The sequence below is a fragment of the Naumovozyma dairenensis genome, chromosome 5, assembly GCF_000227115.2.
Source record: "Naumovozyma dairenensis CBS 421 chromosome 5, complete genome".
NCBI classification, from domain to species: domain Eukaryota; kingdom Fungi; phylum Ascomycota; class Saccharomycetes; order Saccharomycetales; family Saccharomycetaceae; genus Naumovozyma; species Naumovozyma dairenensis.
The window spans coordinates 281237-297276 of record NC_016483.1 but is presented as its reverse complement, the minus strand read 5'-3'; the positions used below and the strand labels follow the sequence as shown (position 1 = coordinate 297276).

The window sequence follows — 16040 nt, the reverse complement described above, 5'->3', positions numbered from 1 at the left end:
GAAATCTTATCAAAATACGTAATATATAGTATATCTTATACACTTCTATTTGATCAGGGACCAAATATATAAGAAAAAAAACTTGGCAAACGAAACTAATAACAAAAAAAGTCACGCAGATGAGTGCATATCCAGTGGACCAACCAGTCTATTTAATACAACAGCCGCAACAACAATACCTTTCCTATCAAGATATTCAAACTTTGGAAGATGAAATCCAACAAAAAATAGATCAAGCGAGAAATGAAACGAAACATCTTTATACTCAAGTAAACAAAATCAAATCAAAAATCCAAGATGCAGACCTTTTCCAAATCTCACAACAAATAGAACCTCTCATTAAACCACATATAAACTTAAAACCAACTTTAACGTTAAGGGGTCATAACAATAAAATTTCACAATTCAAATGGAGTTTAAATTCCAAATCAATATTAAGTTCGAGTCAGGATGGGTTCATGTTGATTTGGGACTCAGCAACAGGGTTAAAGCAAAATGCTATCCCCTTAGATTCACAATGGGTTCTCTCTTGTGCCATATCGCCCTCAGGGAAACTAGTAGCAAGTGGCGGTCTTAATAATAATTGTACAATATATCGTGTTTCCAAAGAAAACAGGGTCCAACAAAACGTTGTCTCGATCTTCAAGGGTCACACTTGTTATATATCAGATATTGAGTTTTGGGATAATTCTCACGTTATTACAAGTAGTGGGGATATGACTTGTGCTCTTTGGAATATTCCGAAAGCAAAAAGACTTAGAGAATATTCTGATCATTTAGGCGATGTACTCGCTTTAGCAATGCCCTCAAGACAAGGTGCCACTGAAACTGATGGTGAATCTAATGATAGCAGTATCTTTGCAAGTTGTGGGTCTGATGGGTACACGTATATTTGGGACACAAGATCTCCTTCAGCTGTACAGAAATTCTTTGTAAGTGACAGTGATGTTACTAGCATTAAATTCTTTAAAGATGGCAATTCAATAATAACAGGGAGTGATGATGGGATAATTAATATGTTTGATTTAAGATCGGATTGTTCTATTGCTAGCTATTCTTTACAACAAGGAATGCAAAAGGAACTGAAGCACCCAACGTATACATCTGCTACAATGGAATATTCGAAATATTCTCCACAATCACCATTTGCTAACTCAATAACATCAAGTTATTTAGATAATCAAGGTGTTGTTTCGTTAGATTTCAGCGGATCGGGCAGATTGATGTATGCTTGTTACACAGACATTGGATGTGTTATTTGGGATTTATTAAAGGGTGAAATTGTAGGAAAATTAGACGGTCATAGTGATAGGATATCTGGTGTAGAAACAAGTCCTGATGGATTGGCAGTTTGTACTGCTTCATGGGATTCTACAATGAAGATCTGGTCTCCAAGGTATATGTAACTTTAATTAAGATATAGTCTATACATTTATAATTTGAGTGTCAACAATTGTTTTATTATTCCTACTCTCATTAAACGATTTCCTTTCTTTTCTGTTATTCTACATACTCGAATAAGCACTAAGCCGTCATTGTTGGTCCGACTTTTATAGTTTTCAATAGTTCCTTCCCTAACGTCTATGTGTACATTAGCTTGATAGTTATGGAAAGTGACTCTCTTCGAGGTTTACAGGTTAGTTCGTTTTTAAAACTACGCACCATCTGAACATTCCACATCTTGTTTAACGTCATGTTCTTTATTAATATGTGCACGAATAGAATTCAATAAATCTAGTGGTAACTGATAGAATCCCATAACAAACGCTTCCTTTCTGGGATATTTATTTATTTCCGTCATGACAGAAGGATGATTAATTATCATTTGGGTTATCTCATCAACGAGATCTTCATCGTAATATGGCACTTCTTTGATCCACTTAGAATGTGCTTTGTATATTTCCTTGTGTATGAGTTCATCAACATTTTCGATAGAAGTATCTGGCAAAAGATGATGACTCTCAAGAAAACTTCGTATTAGTGGCGTATTACATGAGATATAAATCGAGTAATCCATAGCATATGCTTCTTCTGAAAACTGAAGATCATGGAATACAATAAATTTACCCGCTTGTTCTATGAGATTGCATATTATTTTAAATTCAAATTCACCCCAACCTTGTTCATCTAATGTGAATGGTGGAGAGCTGATTTTTCGAACAGGATTTGCAAACGTTGGATGGAGATAATATGTGCATGATTTTAGTATAGATGCTTCAATCTCATTCCCTTCTTTATCAAGTAGACATATTTCAACTCTCCATTTACGTAGCGGTAATTCATCTCCTTCTCCATCGTCCTCATCATTATCATGATCTTCTTCTTCTCGACCATCGATTGCTTCTTTATTGTTTTCATATCCTCCATTTATCACAAGTTTGTTTTCCATTAGATGACCATTGTGTGTACCACTTTCGAAATGGAGACCTTCCTTGCTCAGTTCTTCCTGGGTACCATTACCACTTTCGGATGTCTCGATTGTATGTAGTCTCTCACTTCCTTGACTGTTTTGCAGTAAAATTGTGATATCATCTGAGGGAGAAACGGTTTCCTCAACTGTATCATCAGAATCTATTGCCTCATCTATGGTCTGATCCGTCAATGGTGGATCCTGGATAATCACTTGTTGTGTTTTTACTCGCAGTATGAGTTTGACGACATCATAAACATCCTTTAATGCATCTGCAAGTGGGTCATTTACCACAGGTATTTCCAGGCTTGGTTCTTGCATCGCAGGAAATTTTGTATTATTATCAAGCAGTTCCTTTCCTTATAGTTGATGAGAAACATATGTTGTTGATCAGTAAGAAGCCCAGTATCATCTATATAACAATTTATGCTATCTGATCAATAAATTTCAAGTTCTCAGTATATTGGCCGTGGTATTTTCTCACTTACTACCCAGATTGAAAAATCCCCCCTCAATTCTGCCACATTGACAACCTGTGTTTTTAAAATGCCACGCGAATATGGTTAAAGAATACGATGCCAAGAAACCTTTTCAATAGATAATAATGAGACATCGCTAGAGATGCACAACTATGTAAGCAAGCCATCTTGAATGGTTTTGAAATTCATCTTTCAAGATTTTTATATATTCGGATTTCATGTAAATTGGTTTTGTCAGGTATTAATGAAAATTTATTACCTACGATGGTATATTTATACAAACTTGTCTGCAATCGTGTAATGAAAAGAGGTAACATAAATGATCTGTGATTACTTCCCTTCTGTATTCTTCATAACATAGTCCCACAAATTTTTTAATACATCCTCCTTTAATGTGAATAAATCAAATACAAATTCACCCTCTTCCACATTATTTGCGGCACTTTCCTCTGGAGTCCAACTGTCAGAAACCATTTGTACTACACCAACTAAATCATCTTCACTCAATTTGGTTAAACCGAATGCCAATTTTTCAATATCAACATCACCTCTAACCATGGGAGAAGAGCTTAATTTCGGCTTTTTCGTCTTAGAATCCGTATTAGTAACAGCTCCTTTCCTTTTCGTCGATGCTGAACTAGTCAATAATGCATTAATTTCGTCTGCAGGCCCACTCTTAGCTAATTCAGCAGCTAATCCAGGTTTATTAACGGGCACTTGAATAACATGATCCACTTCGTATGATTCTTGTAAGAAATTCAAATCATGAGTAACTTTCCTTTCACCACCTTTCTCTAGAAGAAATAAACTTATATTCAATGGGAACCCACCCCAACCTTGCTCCTCAATCCTAAATGGTATCTCCGTGAAAGTTCTATTAGGGTTCACAAACGTTGGGTGAAGATGGTATGTGACCTTATCAAGGATAGTAGCAGGTATTTCATTGCCTTCTTTGTCTAATAGTACTATTTCAATGCTCCATTGACGCATTGGAAAGTTTTCTACCGGTGGTAGATCTGGGAGTATGTGTTGAGCTGTTTTAATTCTTATCGTCCTTTTCACTGACTGAAATTATTGAAGGTGCATAAAGATGTCTTCAGTCGCTCAAACATATATCAAGATTAATTGATAGCATGATGAACATATGAAGATAGTCGTCGACGTGTTAGTTAGTTATATTGGGATTCATTTGCTGCGGTCTTGAAATGGTTAATACATACTGCAACCATTATCACTGATTCAAAATGTTTCTAACGTATTTGTCGGAGTATGAATACAAGGGTATAACCTATAGTTTTTCAACAGCTGCTCTCAAAAAGTCACTGTTCCATTTTTCAAATTAAATAGAAAGTTTAGATTCTTTTGATATTGAAATAATTCACTATAAACAATAGCCGCGTCGCAATTGAAATACAGATCCAATATATAACTTGGGTCACTATTTGGTTAGAATATACAGAGAAAGATATCTACAATTATATGTTCTTAAAAACAAAGAGCTTAGATTAGCTTAGATTTCTATCGAATGCTTTTTATTTTTATTATACAAATGAGAATTATAAATTCAATAATTATGTTATTACTAATATAATCTTTCTTCATCCAACACAGAAAATATCAAAACTTCAAACACTGAAATAACATTGCATAAACGCATAACAAAACCGGAAAAATGATATCTTTGAGAAAATATCTTGTAAGCAGCCAGCACCTTTTACTTCTTTGCAGCATAATGTATGTGTATTGTAAAGATTTTAGCCTAAAATATACTCTCGGATTAATTTTGAAATCTTTTGGTATAAGTTTATCTAAGTCTACTGTGTTTACTCTTTTTATTGGAAATGGAGCTTGAGTTATCCCAAAAATACTTTCAGCCCTTTGACTATAAGGTGTAGATAATGTTGGTTGATATAAAGTTTTTCGTAAAACTTCCTTTGGTATAAATGTCACACCTGTAGGTTTTATTTGCTCAACTAATTTTCTTGACGGTAGTGTTATGCCCTGCTCTAATGAAAGTTTTCCCAAATCATTAGATTCTTCATCTATTTCTCTTAAAATTTCCTTTATCAATTTGAACTTTTTATGACTAGTTACCTCTCTTGAAAATATGTTATCTAGTTCAGGGAGGATTTCTTTTATCGATAAAGGTTTTAATTTAAATTCATTATCAAACGTTTTATTATATCCGATTTCTGACATCGGTAATTCGTTTATGCTCTTTTTAAATTCATAAACTACGACACCCTTTGGAGAGAATTCCTTTCCGTCTTGATTTGGTGATAAAATATTTGCAACTGACTCGAAATCTTCTTCGACTACGTCATTTGTTATTAATTTGTCAGTTTCGTTGAAATCCTCTAGTTCAAAGAAATCATTGGTACCATAATCAATTGAAGAAGAATCATAATCGCTAGTTAATGTAATGGAATATGTTGCATTAATGTATTTAAGAGAAAGTAAAAAAATGATGAAAGGAAAAAAGAGCATTCAACATTCTTGCAATGAACATAAACTAAGCAACGATATTTCTGTAAAGATTGTTGGTGACTAGATTTGCATAATAAAGGAAAGAACAGATCAAAATGTAGAGAAGGAGATTGGAAAGTAAGATATAAGGTATTGCCGTCCTCCTTTTCCTTTTATAATTTTACATGTGTCTTGTCATGGTGTCACAAAAATTGCTGTGGGTTAAGACGACAATAATTGTCACGCAACATGGAACAGAATAATATTAGAATATTTACTAAAATAAATAGAGAAAGAAATAAAATATAATAAAAAGAGAAGGTATGAAACATTTTGTTTTGTCAACCGGAGTGAAGAACTCGAAATATTTGTGTCTGTTTACTTCATTCTCTCGAATACGTCTTTGAATTGAGAAACAACACTTTTCTTAATTGAATTAGCAGAAGCTCTCCACTCGGTTGGAATAGTCTTCCAGTCCAATTTACTCATTACTTGATTTATTTTCAACCCTTCTTGAGTCTCTTTGAGTTTGTTTAATAGCGCCAAAACTTTAGCGTTGATTTCATCTTCTGTTGCTACAGGCAATTTGGCTCTATAGTCCTTTAAAATATCCAATTCCTTTTGTTCGTTATTCACCAAATCTTGTCTATCATTTTTCTTATAATTTTCAATAGATTCCATACGTTGTGTTATCAATCTGGAAAAGGTATCGAATAAGCTAAATTCATTGAGAGTAGAATCATTTTTAGCATTAGCTATTTCTTCATTCTTAACAGTGGATAATATGCTTCTTATTGTTGTCTTCTTTACCTCATCCTTGGCACTCATTGCCTCCTTTAAATCTTTTTTCAAATTGGAGATCGCATTTGTGTACGCTTCTGTAGAGTTGAATCTTAGGAAACGACGTGAAGTTGGAATGATACTTCGTCTAACTGCTGGCTGTCTCAATACACGTAAAAACATTATAAATACTATTTTTTGTAATGCAGATGTTACTTATATCACTATTCGATCTTTTCGTTAAGGTTTGGAATTGGAACCTTCCCAAATCGACGTCCTTTTTATATATTATTTTATTTGAATTAGGAGGTCCCCTTTATAGCTTCTTTCTCCGATGATCCCTTTTTTCGGTGAGTGTACTCTTAAAGAATTCTCACGAGAAAAGTGACAGAAATTATAAAATGGACAGGATTTTTTACAATATGAACCACTTCTAAAAATGACTAGCCTATTCCCATACTTAAACAGGTTCAATGCTATAATTATGTGAGTCTCATTTTCATTTTTTGAAGTCTATATAAAGTTTGTATTATTAATTATTTTTAACTAATAGTATATCGTGCCATTTTTGGTCCATTAAATCAGATTATCTTTCACTTTCTTTTTCTAAATAATCAGTCCACATGGAAACAAAACTTTGAGTCTTTGATACAGGCCCAGTAGATGATCTCCTTTCCTTAGGATCAAGTAATAACCCAGCTTGTTGTTTTTTGTCATCATCCCAATTCAAGAAGCTCGATAGTAACTCGAGAACTTCAAATTTCTTAGGATCAGCTCGTGGAATTGAAACAAAAGAAATCAGCAAATTGGAAATCAATTCTTTATCGACGGATTCTGAGTCACTTGATCTCTTTAACATTGCCATAGCCTTTGTTAAATGCTCATTTAGAACAATTGATTCATGTCGTAACTTACCAATTTGTAATGCTTGCTCTTTTGTTTCTTGCTCCAATTTGTCTTTCAAAGAGGAATTTTCTTTCAAGCTCTGAATATCATCCTTTAAGGATTGAAGTTCAGTTTGTAATGCCTTATTTTTATCAGCTGAGCTTTCCAGTTGGACTGACAATGCTTTAATTTCCTGTGCCTTTTCTCGTAAGGATTGTGCATAATCGTTTTCTTGCTCCTCAAGTTTTGACGACAATTGTTGCAACGATTCTTCAAATGCAGTTTTTTCATTCTCACTGGCATGAAGAGCTTGCTTCATTTCTTCCTTTTCATCTTTTAAGTTCACAATGTCTTGCTTATTATTATCTAGAATGATCAGGAGTTCTTGTAATTGGGTATCTAACAGTTCCTTCTCCTTCCGGTAACCTTCTAATTGATGTGTATAAGTATTAGAATTTTCTTTCTCTTGGCGTTTGAAATCCTTTAGTTGCTTTTCATATTTCATAGATTTATTCTCTAACGCCTCGTATTTATCTTCTAAAGATGATAATTCTTTATTGAGAGTTACCATAGTAGTAGCTAATTCTGTTTTTTCCTTTGTGATTAACTCTACTTTGTTCTTTAATTTTAAGTTTTGAGATTCATACTCAGCTACTTGATCTTGAACAATTTCCAAGTCTCGTTGTGATTCTTTCATCTTATTAAAAACATTCTTCATGGATGAGATTCTATTTAATAGTGAATTATATTGCGATTCAAAGTGGTCACGTTCCTCTTTAAGTTTCTCCAGTTCTTCATTTTTGTCATTTTCTTCAGATTTTTCCATTTCATCAACTGATGGTGATGATGACGTTGATGATGACTTTGCAAGTTTTTCTTGAGTATCCTTCAACTCTTTTTTTAAATCTGCCATTTCCGTTTGAAGTTTTTCTATCTGTTCATCCTTCTCACTTGAGTCAAATGAGTTACGTATATCATTATTTTCTCTTGTTTTAGTATCTTCTTGTTCTTCTTTGCCCATTACAGAAGTATCCTTTGGTTCTTCTTTATCGTCTTTCTCAACATCGTCAGCTCCGCTTTCCTCTACAGGCTCCTTCGGTTCTTGGGTAGATTCGATCTTGGGAGGTTGTTCTTGTTTATTTACCTGTTCCTGTTCTTTACTGTCATCTATAGGGTCTTGTTTAGGTGAGGGATTAGCATGTTTCTTGTTATTATTGTTATTATTATTATTATTATTTTTCTTCTTATTTTTACCCATCTTCTAATCGAATAATCGTCAGTCAATCTCTTTTGCAATATGTAGCAATCTATCAATTTTATATTACTTCGAGCTATCGAGGAACGGTTAGGGATAATTGCCAGGTAATATTACCTAGTACTATCGAGACATAAGCTGGTCATCAATTGTCATCTTGGAATCCTATCGACCTGACATGAAATTATGTACGTACGTATCAATTCTTCAAACGCGTAATAAGATCCATGAAAAAATCCGGAAGTTAAGATATAATGAAAAATACTTATCTGAGAATAGCATATATCAGAGGTAAACCAGAGGTAAATGCTATTTTGAACAAAAAGGAAAAGGAGGTCTAAGATCACCTATCACCCAATTCAATTGGTCTCTAGTACTATCCTCTTCTGTCAAAGACAAAACTAAAAGAAGTAGGAAATTATGGTCAATATTACCGATTTTTTTAACAAGAGTGCTAAAAGGAAGATACCTTCAAAGACTGCAACAAAATCATCATCATCATCATCATCCGGTGCTCCCAATTCAATTCCACAGGAAGTCATCAATCTTGACGATTCAGATGAAGATGATATAATAATTAAAAAACCAGCAAGGAAAAAGACAAAAACAACCGCTGAACCTCCTACCATAGAAAAAAAGAAGGAAGCAGACTCTGATATAATTAACCTTTCATCATCTCCAATCGCCTCTAAAAAAGAGGCAAAATCTGCCACTGAGAGAATAACAGAATCAAAGAGCAAACCAGCAGCACCGAAGAAGACCACTAAACCATCCTCAATTAGTAGCGCTACCTCACACGGCTCAATCACCGCCCAAGACATATTAGATAAACTTCCATCAGTAGATTTATCTCAAGTCCACGCAAAGGAAAATGTGGGATTCGATTTCAGTAAAGCAGGTGGAGCAACCACAGGAGAAGAAGTTGATGCGGAGGCACCACCAGATTTCCCAGAAGGACAGCCAAATTGTCTGTTGGGACTTACTATCGTGTTTACTGGTGTTTTGCCTAATTTAGAACGTGAAGTGGCAGAATCAATTGCTAAAAGATATGGTGCTCGTGTTACTAAGTCTATTTCTGGAAGGACTTCTGTGGTGGTTTTAGGTGATGAAGCTGGTCCTAAGAAATTGGAGAAAATTAAACAATTAAAGATTAAGGCTATTGATGAAGATGGATTTAGGCAATTGGTTTCAGGGATGCCAGCTGAAGGTGGAGATGGTGAAGCAGCTGAAAAGGCTCGTCAGAAACGTGAACAAGAGGAAGCTAAAGCTGTGCAGGAGGCAGAAGAATTATTGAAAACAGAAAATGCGAAGAAGGAAAGAATTAAGATGGCTAAAGGCAGTGGTGAGTTCATTAATAAAGAAGATTCGGTCAGGGAAGAAGATAAATTATGGACTGTTAAATATGCTCCAACTTCTTCAGTAGGTATTTGTGGGAATAAAACAAGTGTGACGAAATTAAAGAATTGGCTAACTAATTGGGAAACGAATAAGAAGAATGACTTCAAAACCGCAGGTAGAGATGGGACTGGTATATTTAGAAGTGCTATGCTATATGGACCACCTGGGATTGGTAAAACTACTGCAGCCCATTTGGTCGCCAAAGAACTTGGCTATGATGTATTAGAGCAGAATGCATCAGATGTTAGGTCGAAATCCTTGTTAAATGCTGGTGTGAAAAATGCCCTAGGTAACATGTCTGTCATTGGTTATTTCAAAAACCAACCTGGTATGAACGTGGATATTAATGGGAACGGTAAGAAATTTGTCATTATTATGGATGAAGTTGATGGTATGAGTGGTGGTGATCGAGGTGGTGTTGGACAATTAGCCCAATTTTGTCGTAAGACAACTACTCCAATGATTTTAATTTGTAATGAACGCAATTTACCGAAGATGAGGCCATTTGATAGAATTTGTCTAGATTTACAATTTAGAAGACCTGATGCAAATAGTATTAAATCGAGATTAATGACCATTGCCATTAGAGAAAAATTCAAATTAGACCCTAACATTATTGATAAACTAGTCCAAACAACAAGAGGTGATATTAGACAAATTATCAATTTACTTTCAACTATTTCTAAAACTACGAAGAATATTGGACATGAAAACATTCAAGAGATATCGAAAGCATGGGAAAAGAATATTGCCTTGAAGCCATTCGATATAGCGCATAAACTTTTAGATGGATATATTTATACTGATGTTGGTTCCAATACATTTACGTTAAATGACAAGATTGCATTGTATTTTGATGATTTTGATTTTGCCCCATTAATGATTCAAGAAAATTATTTAAATTGTAAGCCTTCCAATTTACCATCTGGTGTATCACATCTACAAGCAGTAGCTGATGCAGCTGAAAGTATATCGGCTGCGGATTTAGTTGAAAAAAAAATACGTAGTAGTGAACAATTGTGGGGGTTATTACCATTACATGCCGTTCTATCTTCTGTACGTCCATCTTCTATGATTGCGGGCCGTATGACTGGTAGAATTAATTTCAGTGCGTGGTTAGGACAAAATTCCAAGACTAATAAATACTATAGACTATTACAAGAGTTGCAATATCATACAAGGTTAAGTACATCTACTGATAAATTAGGATTAAGATTAGCTTATCTACCCACTTTCAAACGTAGATTGTTGGAACCCTTACTGCACAAGGGAGCAGAAGGTGTCTCGGATGTTATTGAATTAATGGATGATTACTATCTAACAAGAGAAGATTGGGACACTATAATGGATTTTATGATTGGTCCCGATATAACAACATTACAATTAAAAAAGATTCCTACTTCAGTGAAAACAGCATTTACGAGGAAATACAATAGTATGACACATCCAGTGGCTATTTATAAAACTGGTTCTAGTATTGGGACAGGTGTTGGGAGTGCAGCACGTTCTACACCTGATTTCGAAGATGTTGTTGATGCAGATGATGCAGTTCCAGGCGCAGAGGATGAGGATGAGGGCAAAGAAGATACTGACATCAAGAAAGATAAACTTATTAAACAAAAAGTTAGGCCAACGAAGAGGAAAAAGGCAGTTGGTGCAGCAGGTGCAGCTGCTACCAAAAAAAGAAAGACGAAGGCATAATAATAATAAAGAATCGTATTTATATAGACTATTATACATATCAGCTTAAAGAGTTTGAAACCAATTCATATAAGTGTGAATTTGAGAATAAAGTTCCCAGAATCCGAACTATACTCTATGTCTTCCAATAAAAAACCAGTATTATTGTAAATGACCATAGTGTACTTCTGGTATTCTTTCAAAATACTTTGATTCTGTCCCTCTATGTGTTCAACTAGAGATACGGATGATGATGATGAAACATTCTCCCCATTTTGAGGATTTTCTTTTCGTTTTGGGATAGAAAATTGTAATTGTTTATTTGTATTAGAAATTAAAGTTTCGCCAGTAATATTTAAGGTTTTCCTTTTGAAGGTATTACTACCATTTGTTTTTTTATTTTTGAAAAATGATGGTAAAAATGAAGGTGAAAATAATAGGATGGCTCCTAGGCAAACTACAATCAGAATAACGAGATATATCGATGTTTTTTTGGTCAGTAAACGTCTATGATATGGCTTTGGATGTTTTTTCTTCGATTTAGCTTCTAAATCTATTGAATCAGATCTAGTTGTTGGGAAATCCTCATTAAGTTCATCTAAATTCAAAGAGAGGTCATTATTTATCTCTTGATTGGTACTTGAAATGTCTTCACTTGAGGATAGAGATGTATTCGACATTGCAAGAGATTAGGATATTAGAAATGTATCTAATCCTGGATTACACTCTTCCTGGTTCAATTTTTTTTTGGATATGAGATAGATATTTAGAAATGCACAAATTGTATATATGTTTTGTGACGTTGTAAATGGGCAGTTCAAGGAGGGGGTGCTCAACCCTAGTAAATAAACCAGGGTTAAACTCATGTGACCTCCTTCCAACCCTATACTCTTACCCTTGTAGGGTTGATGAGGGAAGAAACCCCGTCAAAGGAATGCCGGGGCAGAAGTGGGGGGGCAAGCCCCATAGCCCCATCACTGAGGGGAGGGCGCAGCATTCGCCCACGCGTGCTTATATAACATAATTAAACTAATTTAGATTCAATTCGATTCAGATCGATTGTATAAAAGAGGGATTATTCAGGTAAATTGGAAAGTTCTTAACAAACGGGGCATTCTCATCTCTATACATTTTAAGCTATTACTGTCAGTCTGCCCCTCTATTATACTTATATTTTTAATTGGTAAGAATATACTCATATTTTCTCCTCATTCAATTTTTCTAGTTCAGCGATCATTATTTCAACCGCAGTTTGAACTAAGCCTATTCCCAAATACTACCCTAAAAAATTCTAAACAAACTGTTCTCGATAAAGCGACTTTATATAAATATTCTTCAACTCCCATTTCAATCATATCATAGTAATTCAATTTTTGTTTGTACAAATATATTAAGCTAGCATAGAAAAAAACGAAACCACAAAGACATTCACTCAACAATTTTGATAAACAATTTTTTTTTTATTTTCACAATGAACCAAGAAACCCAAGTCAAGAAAACACAAATTTTAATTACTGATATACCAAAGGAGAAATTTGTTTCTAAATGGCCACAAGAATTAGAAGAAAAAATCTTTGATGAGAATTTCCCCAATTTGAAGATTAATTTACAATATTTTACTCCTTTGCAATTCTTAAGTAGAATTGTTATCATCATGAATGATCAAGAATCTACAGATGTAATCTATGAATTCTTGCAAAAGTTGATGAAGGAATTGGCTCCAACTCCAATTAAACTTTATTTAACTGAATCGTTATTAGTGAATAATGCTAAGGGTGATTCGAATAGACCACCAATTAGATCACGCTCCTTTGATGACATGGAGAAAATCAATGATAACAATGATGGTAAGAATAGTTTACAAAAACCAATATTATCAATAGATACAGACCCTGTGAGGACTGGTATTGCAGTAGGTTCTTTGGCATTGGGTGGTCCATCTTTATCTCCTGATAGAAGAACCTCCATAGAATCACCCACGCTGTTGAAATTTGCTCCAGATTCTAAATCAATATATTATAAGGAACCCGCTCCAAAGATATCACCACAATCTACAAAGGAATCATCTTCGTCTCCAGTGGATGGTTCACAAACAAAGTATTTATTCCAACCACCACCACCATCAAGTGATGTTGTAAATTCGAATGCGATTCGTCCAAATACGTTGAAAGTGAATACCTCATCATCAACATCATCATTATCTGTAGCATCTGGGAAGGATTCGTCATCTACTCCAAACACCCCACCAAAGAGTCCGACCATTACATTAAATGAATTTGCTCACTAACTGAATAATTATATATATATGAGTGTGTATGCATAAGCTAAAAGTTAGTTATTTTAAATGTACAACGATCTCCATTCCATCATAAAAACTTTTTTATAGTTAATATTATATTTACATAGTAATTATTCCAAATGAACCTCTTCTTCAGGTACGATACCGTCGTCGTGGTCGTGGTCGTGGTCGTGGTCGTGGTCATGGTCATTTTGCTTCCTCCCACTATCATCACCTTTTGCTTCTTGTGATTGTTGTGATTGTTGTTGCTTTGCATTATGATAATCATGGAACGCATTAACCGTAGTCAAAGAAGAATATTCAAACGGTGTAACATTTTGACAATTCCTCTTGATCAAATTGAAAATGACATTCCCCGGTCCGAAACACACTGCATCATTAATTTGGAAAGCTTTATTATTAATAGTTTCATAACATTTTGTAAATTGTACAGTATTTGAACTTGATTTCACGAATTTTTCCAACGCATGATGTAAGAATCTTGATACGCTACCGTCTAAGTTTGTTATTATACCATGTTGTAATTCTGTGACTATTGTGGTGCCATTTTCCTTTAAGATATTCCATATGAAATCATATAATGGTTCTTGGATTGGTCTAAGTATTGTGTCGTTATGGAAAGGGATATTATTTGGGTTTGTTAATTCTGTAATTCGTAAACGTGGGAAATCTAGATGTAATTCTATTCGAAGGGATTCCAAGTCTTCGACGAGACCTGTTACTACACATTGTTTTATTGAGTTGGCATTTGCTACTTGAATGGTTTGTGCATTTTTGTTTATACGTAAGGATGTTATTAGGTCATTTACTTGGTTTGGTAAATGGATTGCATTTGGTGATGATAAGGCCCACATTTCAAATTTACTTGAATGATTTATCTTGTGAGCGACTAAATATTTTTCTGTGTACTTTATCATTAAGTCGTTTCTATAATTGGCAATTTTGAAGAGATCATTAAGTTTGAAAAGATTATTGATACTTAGACATGTTAATTCACCTAATGAATGTCCCAATAATAAAGAATCTTGGTCAGCTATATTTTGCTGCGGTGGCGGTACTTTTGTTTCTTTATTCATATCATTTTGTATTGATGATTCGTGAGATAATATTTTATATAATTGATAGTAAAGGTTTGCGCAAACGGCAATACTACCTGGACTTGATGGATTTTGGAAAATATATTTCAATAAGTCATTTGAATTGCTACCATTTTGGTTTAAGATTGTTTGAAATTGTTTTGATTTATTCCTTATTAAAGCCTTTAATATTGGAATTGATATGGATGTTCCTTGGCCTGGGAAAGTTATTAATCTCATTTAATATTTCTGTGCGACAGTGAAGCAGAATATATATTATTGTGATGACAAAGGGTAAGTAAGGGCTGCAAGAATAAGCAAGTAATTGATCGATTTCTTGAGTTTTCTGATATATCGCCAGGTGGGATAATGTAATATCTTAAGCAGATTTGTTGGTAAGGTTTATGCTCAATGTCTCGGGGAAGACTTCATCTTCGAATTCGATTTCAAGTTAGTAAATTTTGCCAATGTTTCCATCCTTTCTTATGGGGATATCTCAAACTTCAGTTCTATAGTTGATGGATGTACTTACTAAGAGGGTTCTTAGGGTTATTTCAAGCGGACCAAAAGAGCGAACAACAAGATCGAACAGTTTTACAAGGGGCGCACATTGAAGAGCGACGTCAAAAATCGAAAATTGGAAAATAGTGGTGTTGTGGAATCTCTCTGTCTTTCTGTCTCTCTGTCTAACTGATTGACTCAAGAAAAATACACAGAGACTCTCTCAGTACAGCAAGTGTTGATGTGGATTTTTTATTGACAGTTTTCTCTTCTTTTTTAACATTAGAGAATTATATATAAATGTATAAGGCACCTCATTTTCTAGAGATGTGTCTTAAATCCTCTTATAATAGTAAATCGCCTTTTGGTTGGTTTATTCGACCATAGGCGAACCTGATACAAAAAAAGCGGGCTTTGGACTGACAGCCCAGGCATGTTTGGTACGAAACTCACATAACGAATGAAGGAAATTACTGAACACGTCAGTTAGGCCCCTCTCGCAATTGATACAAGGTCTCGGCAGGTGAACTAGCATGCAATAAACTGGATCCCTACCCAGCAGATAATCAAATTATCCTGCAATAAACGGTACAGTGTACTTACTATCTAGTATAGATGCTGATTCAAGTACGTATTAACTAAATCTATCGAGCACGCGTATGTGTACGTACGTACGTATGTCAAGAAGATTCCAGTTTTTCAAGACGGCGCGCACCCTCGCGCCACTGTCCCGTTCGAATTTTCACTTCGAGGCCGCCGGCGAGCCGTGACTCGGGCAGCCGCTGCCGGTTTTCAACGTCATCCATCGATC

General features: G+C 34.7%; 10 protein-coding genes across 10 annotated transcripts; 3 read left to right on the top strand and 7 right to left on the bottom strand.

The window, feature by feature from the left end:
* Positions 1 to 119: 119 nt before the first annotated feature.
* On the top strand, positions 120 to 1406 carry STE4 (G protein subunit beta; the record flags this gene model as incomplete). The annotated part of the gene is made up of 1 exon (XM_003670161.1): positions 120 to 1406. One exon carries the CDS (start codon positions 120 to 122, stop codon positions 1404 to 1406), a length of 1287 nt encoding a protein of 428 aa, XP_003670209.1.
* A 248-nt stretch (positions 1407 to 1654) lies between these two features.
* Positions 1655 to 2731, bottom strand: NDAI0E01490 (uncharacterized protein; the record flags this gene model as incomplete). Its single annotated transcript, XM_003670160.1, has 1 exon — positions 1655 to 2731. One exon carries the CDS (start codon positions 2729 to 2731, stop codon positions 1655 to 1657), a length of 1077 nt encoding a protein of 358 aa, XP_003670208.1.
* Positions 2732 to 3219: 488 nt separating this feature from the next.
* NDAI0E01480 (uncharacterized protein) lies at positions 3220 to 4118 on the bottom strand (the record flags this gene model as incomplete). The annotated part of the gene is made up of 2 exons (XM_003670159.1): positions 3220 to 3954; positions 4110 to 4118. The coding sequence occupies 2 exons, from the start codon at positions 4116 to 4118 to the stop codon at positions 3220 to 3222; spliced, it is 744 nt and encodes a 247-aa protein (XP_003670207.1).
* A 388-nt stretch (positions 4119 to 4506) lies between these two features.
* NDAI0E01470 (uncharacterized protein) lies at positions 4507 to 5376 on the bottom strand (the record flags this gene model as incomplete). Its single annotated transcript, XM_003670158.1, has 1 exon — positions 4507 to 5376. The coding sequence occupies one exon, from the start codon at positions 5374 to 5376 to the stop codon at positions 4507 to 4509; it is 870 nt and encodes a 289-aa protein (XP_003670206.1).
* A 357-nt stretch (positions 5377 to 5733) lies between these two features.
* AIM41 (Aim41p) lies at positions 5734 to 6318 on the bottom strand (the record flags this gene model as incomplete). The annotated part of the gene is made up of 1 exon (XM_003670157.1): positions 5734 to 6318. One exon carries the CDS (start codon positions 6316 to 6318, stop codon positions 5734 to 5736), a length of 585 nt encoding a protein of 194 aa, XP_003670205.1.
* A 403-nt stretch (positions 6319 to 6721) lies between these two features.
* Positions 6722 to 8278, bottom strand: RUD3 (Rud3p; the record flags this gene model as incomplete). The annotated part of the gene is made up of 1 exon (XM_003670156.1): positions 6722 to 8278. One exon carries the CDS (start codon positions 8276 to 8278, stop codon positions 6722 to 6724), a length of 1557 nt encoding a protein of 518 aa, XP_003670204.1.
* A 417-nt stretch (positions 8279 to 8695) lies between these two features.
* RFC1 (replication factor C subunit 1) lies at positions 8696 to 11374 on the top strand (the record flags this gene model as incomplete). The annotated part of the gene is made up of 1 exon (XM_003670155.1): positions 8696 to 11374. The coding sequence occupies one exon, from the start codon at positions 8696 to 8698 to the stop codon at positions 11372 to 11374; it is 2679 nt and encodes an 892-aa protein (XP_003670203.1).
* A 65-nt stretch (positions 11375 to 11439) lies between these two features.
* Positions 11440 to 12033, bottom strand: NDAI0E01430 (uncharacterized protein; the record flags this gene model as incomplete). The annotated part of the gene is made up of 1 exon (XM_003670154.1): positions 11440 to 12033. The coding sequence occupies one exon, from the start codon at positions 12031 to 12033 to the stop codon at positions 11440 to 11442; it is 594 nt and encodes a 197-aa protein (XP_003670202.1).
* Positions 12034 to 12824: 791 nt separating this feature from the next.
* RCN2 (Rcn2p) lies at positions 12825 to 13640 on the top strand (the record flags this gene model as incomplete). The annotated part of the gene is made up of 1 exon (XM_003670153.1): positions 12825 to 13640. One exon carries the CDS (start codon positions 12825 to 12827, stop codon positions 13638 to 13640), a length of 816 nt encoding a protein of 271 aa, XP_003670201.1.
* Positions 13641 to 13762: 122 nt separating this feature from the next.
* MCT1 ([acyl-carrier-protein] S-malonyltransferase) lies at positions 13763 to 14968 on the bottom strand (the record flags this gene model as incomplete). The annotated part of the gene is made up of 1 exon (XM_003670152.1): positions 13763 to 14968. One exon carries the CDS (start codon positions 14966 to 14968, stop codon positions 13763 to 13765), a length of 1206 nt encoding a protein of 401 aa, XP_003670200.1.
* Between the last annotated feature and the right edge of the window lie 1072 nt (positions 14969 to 16040).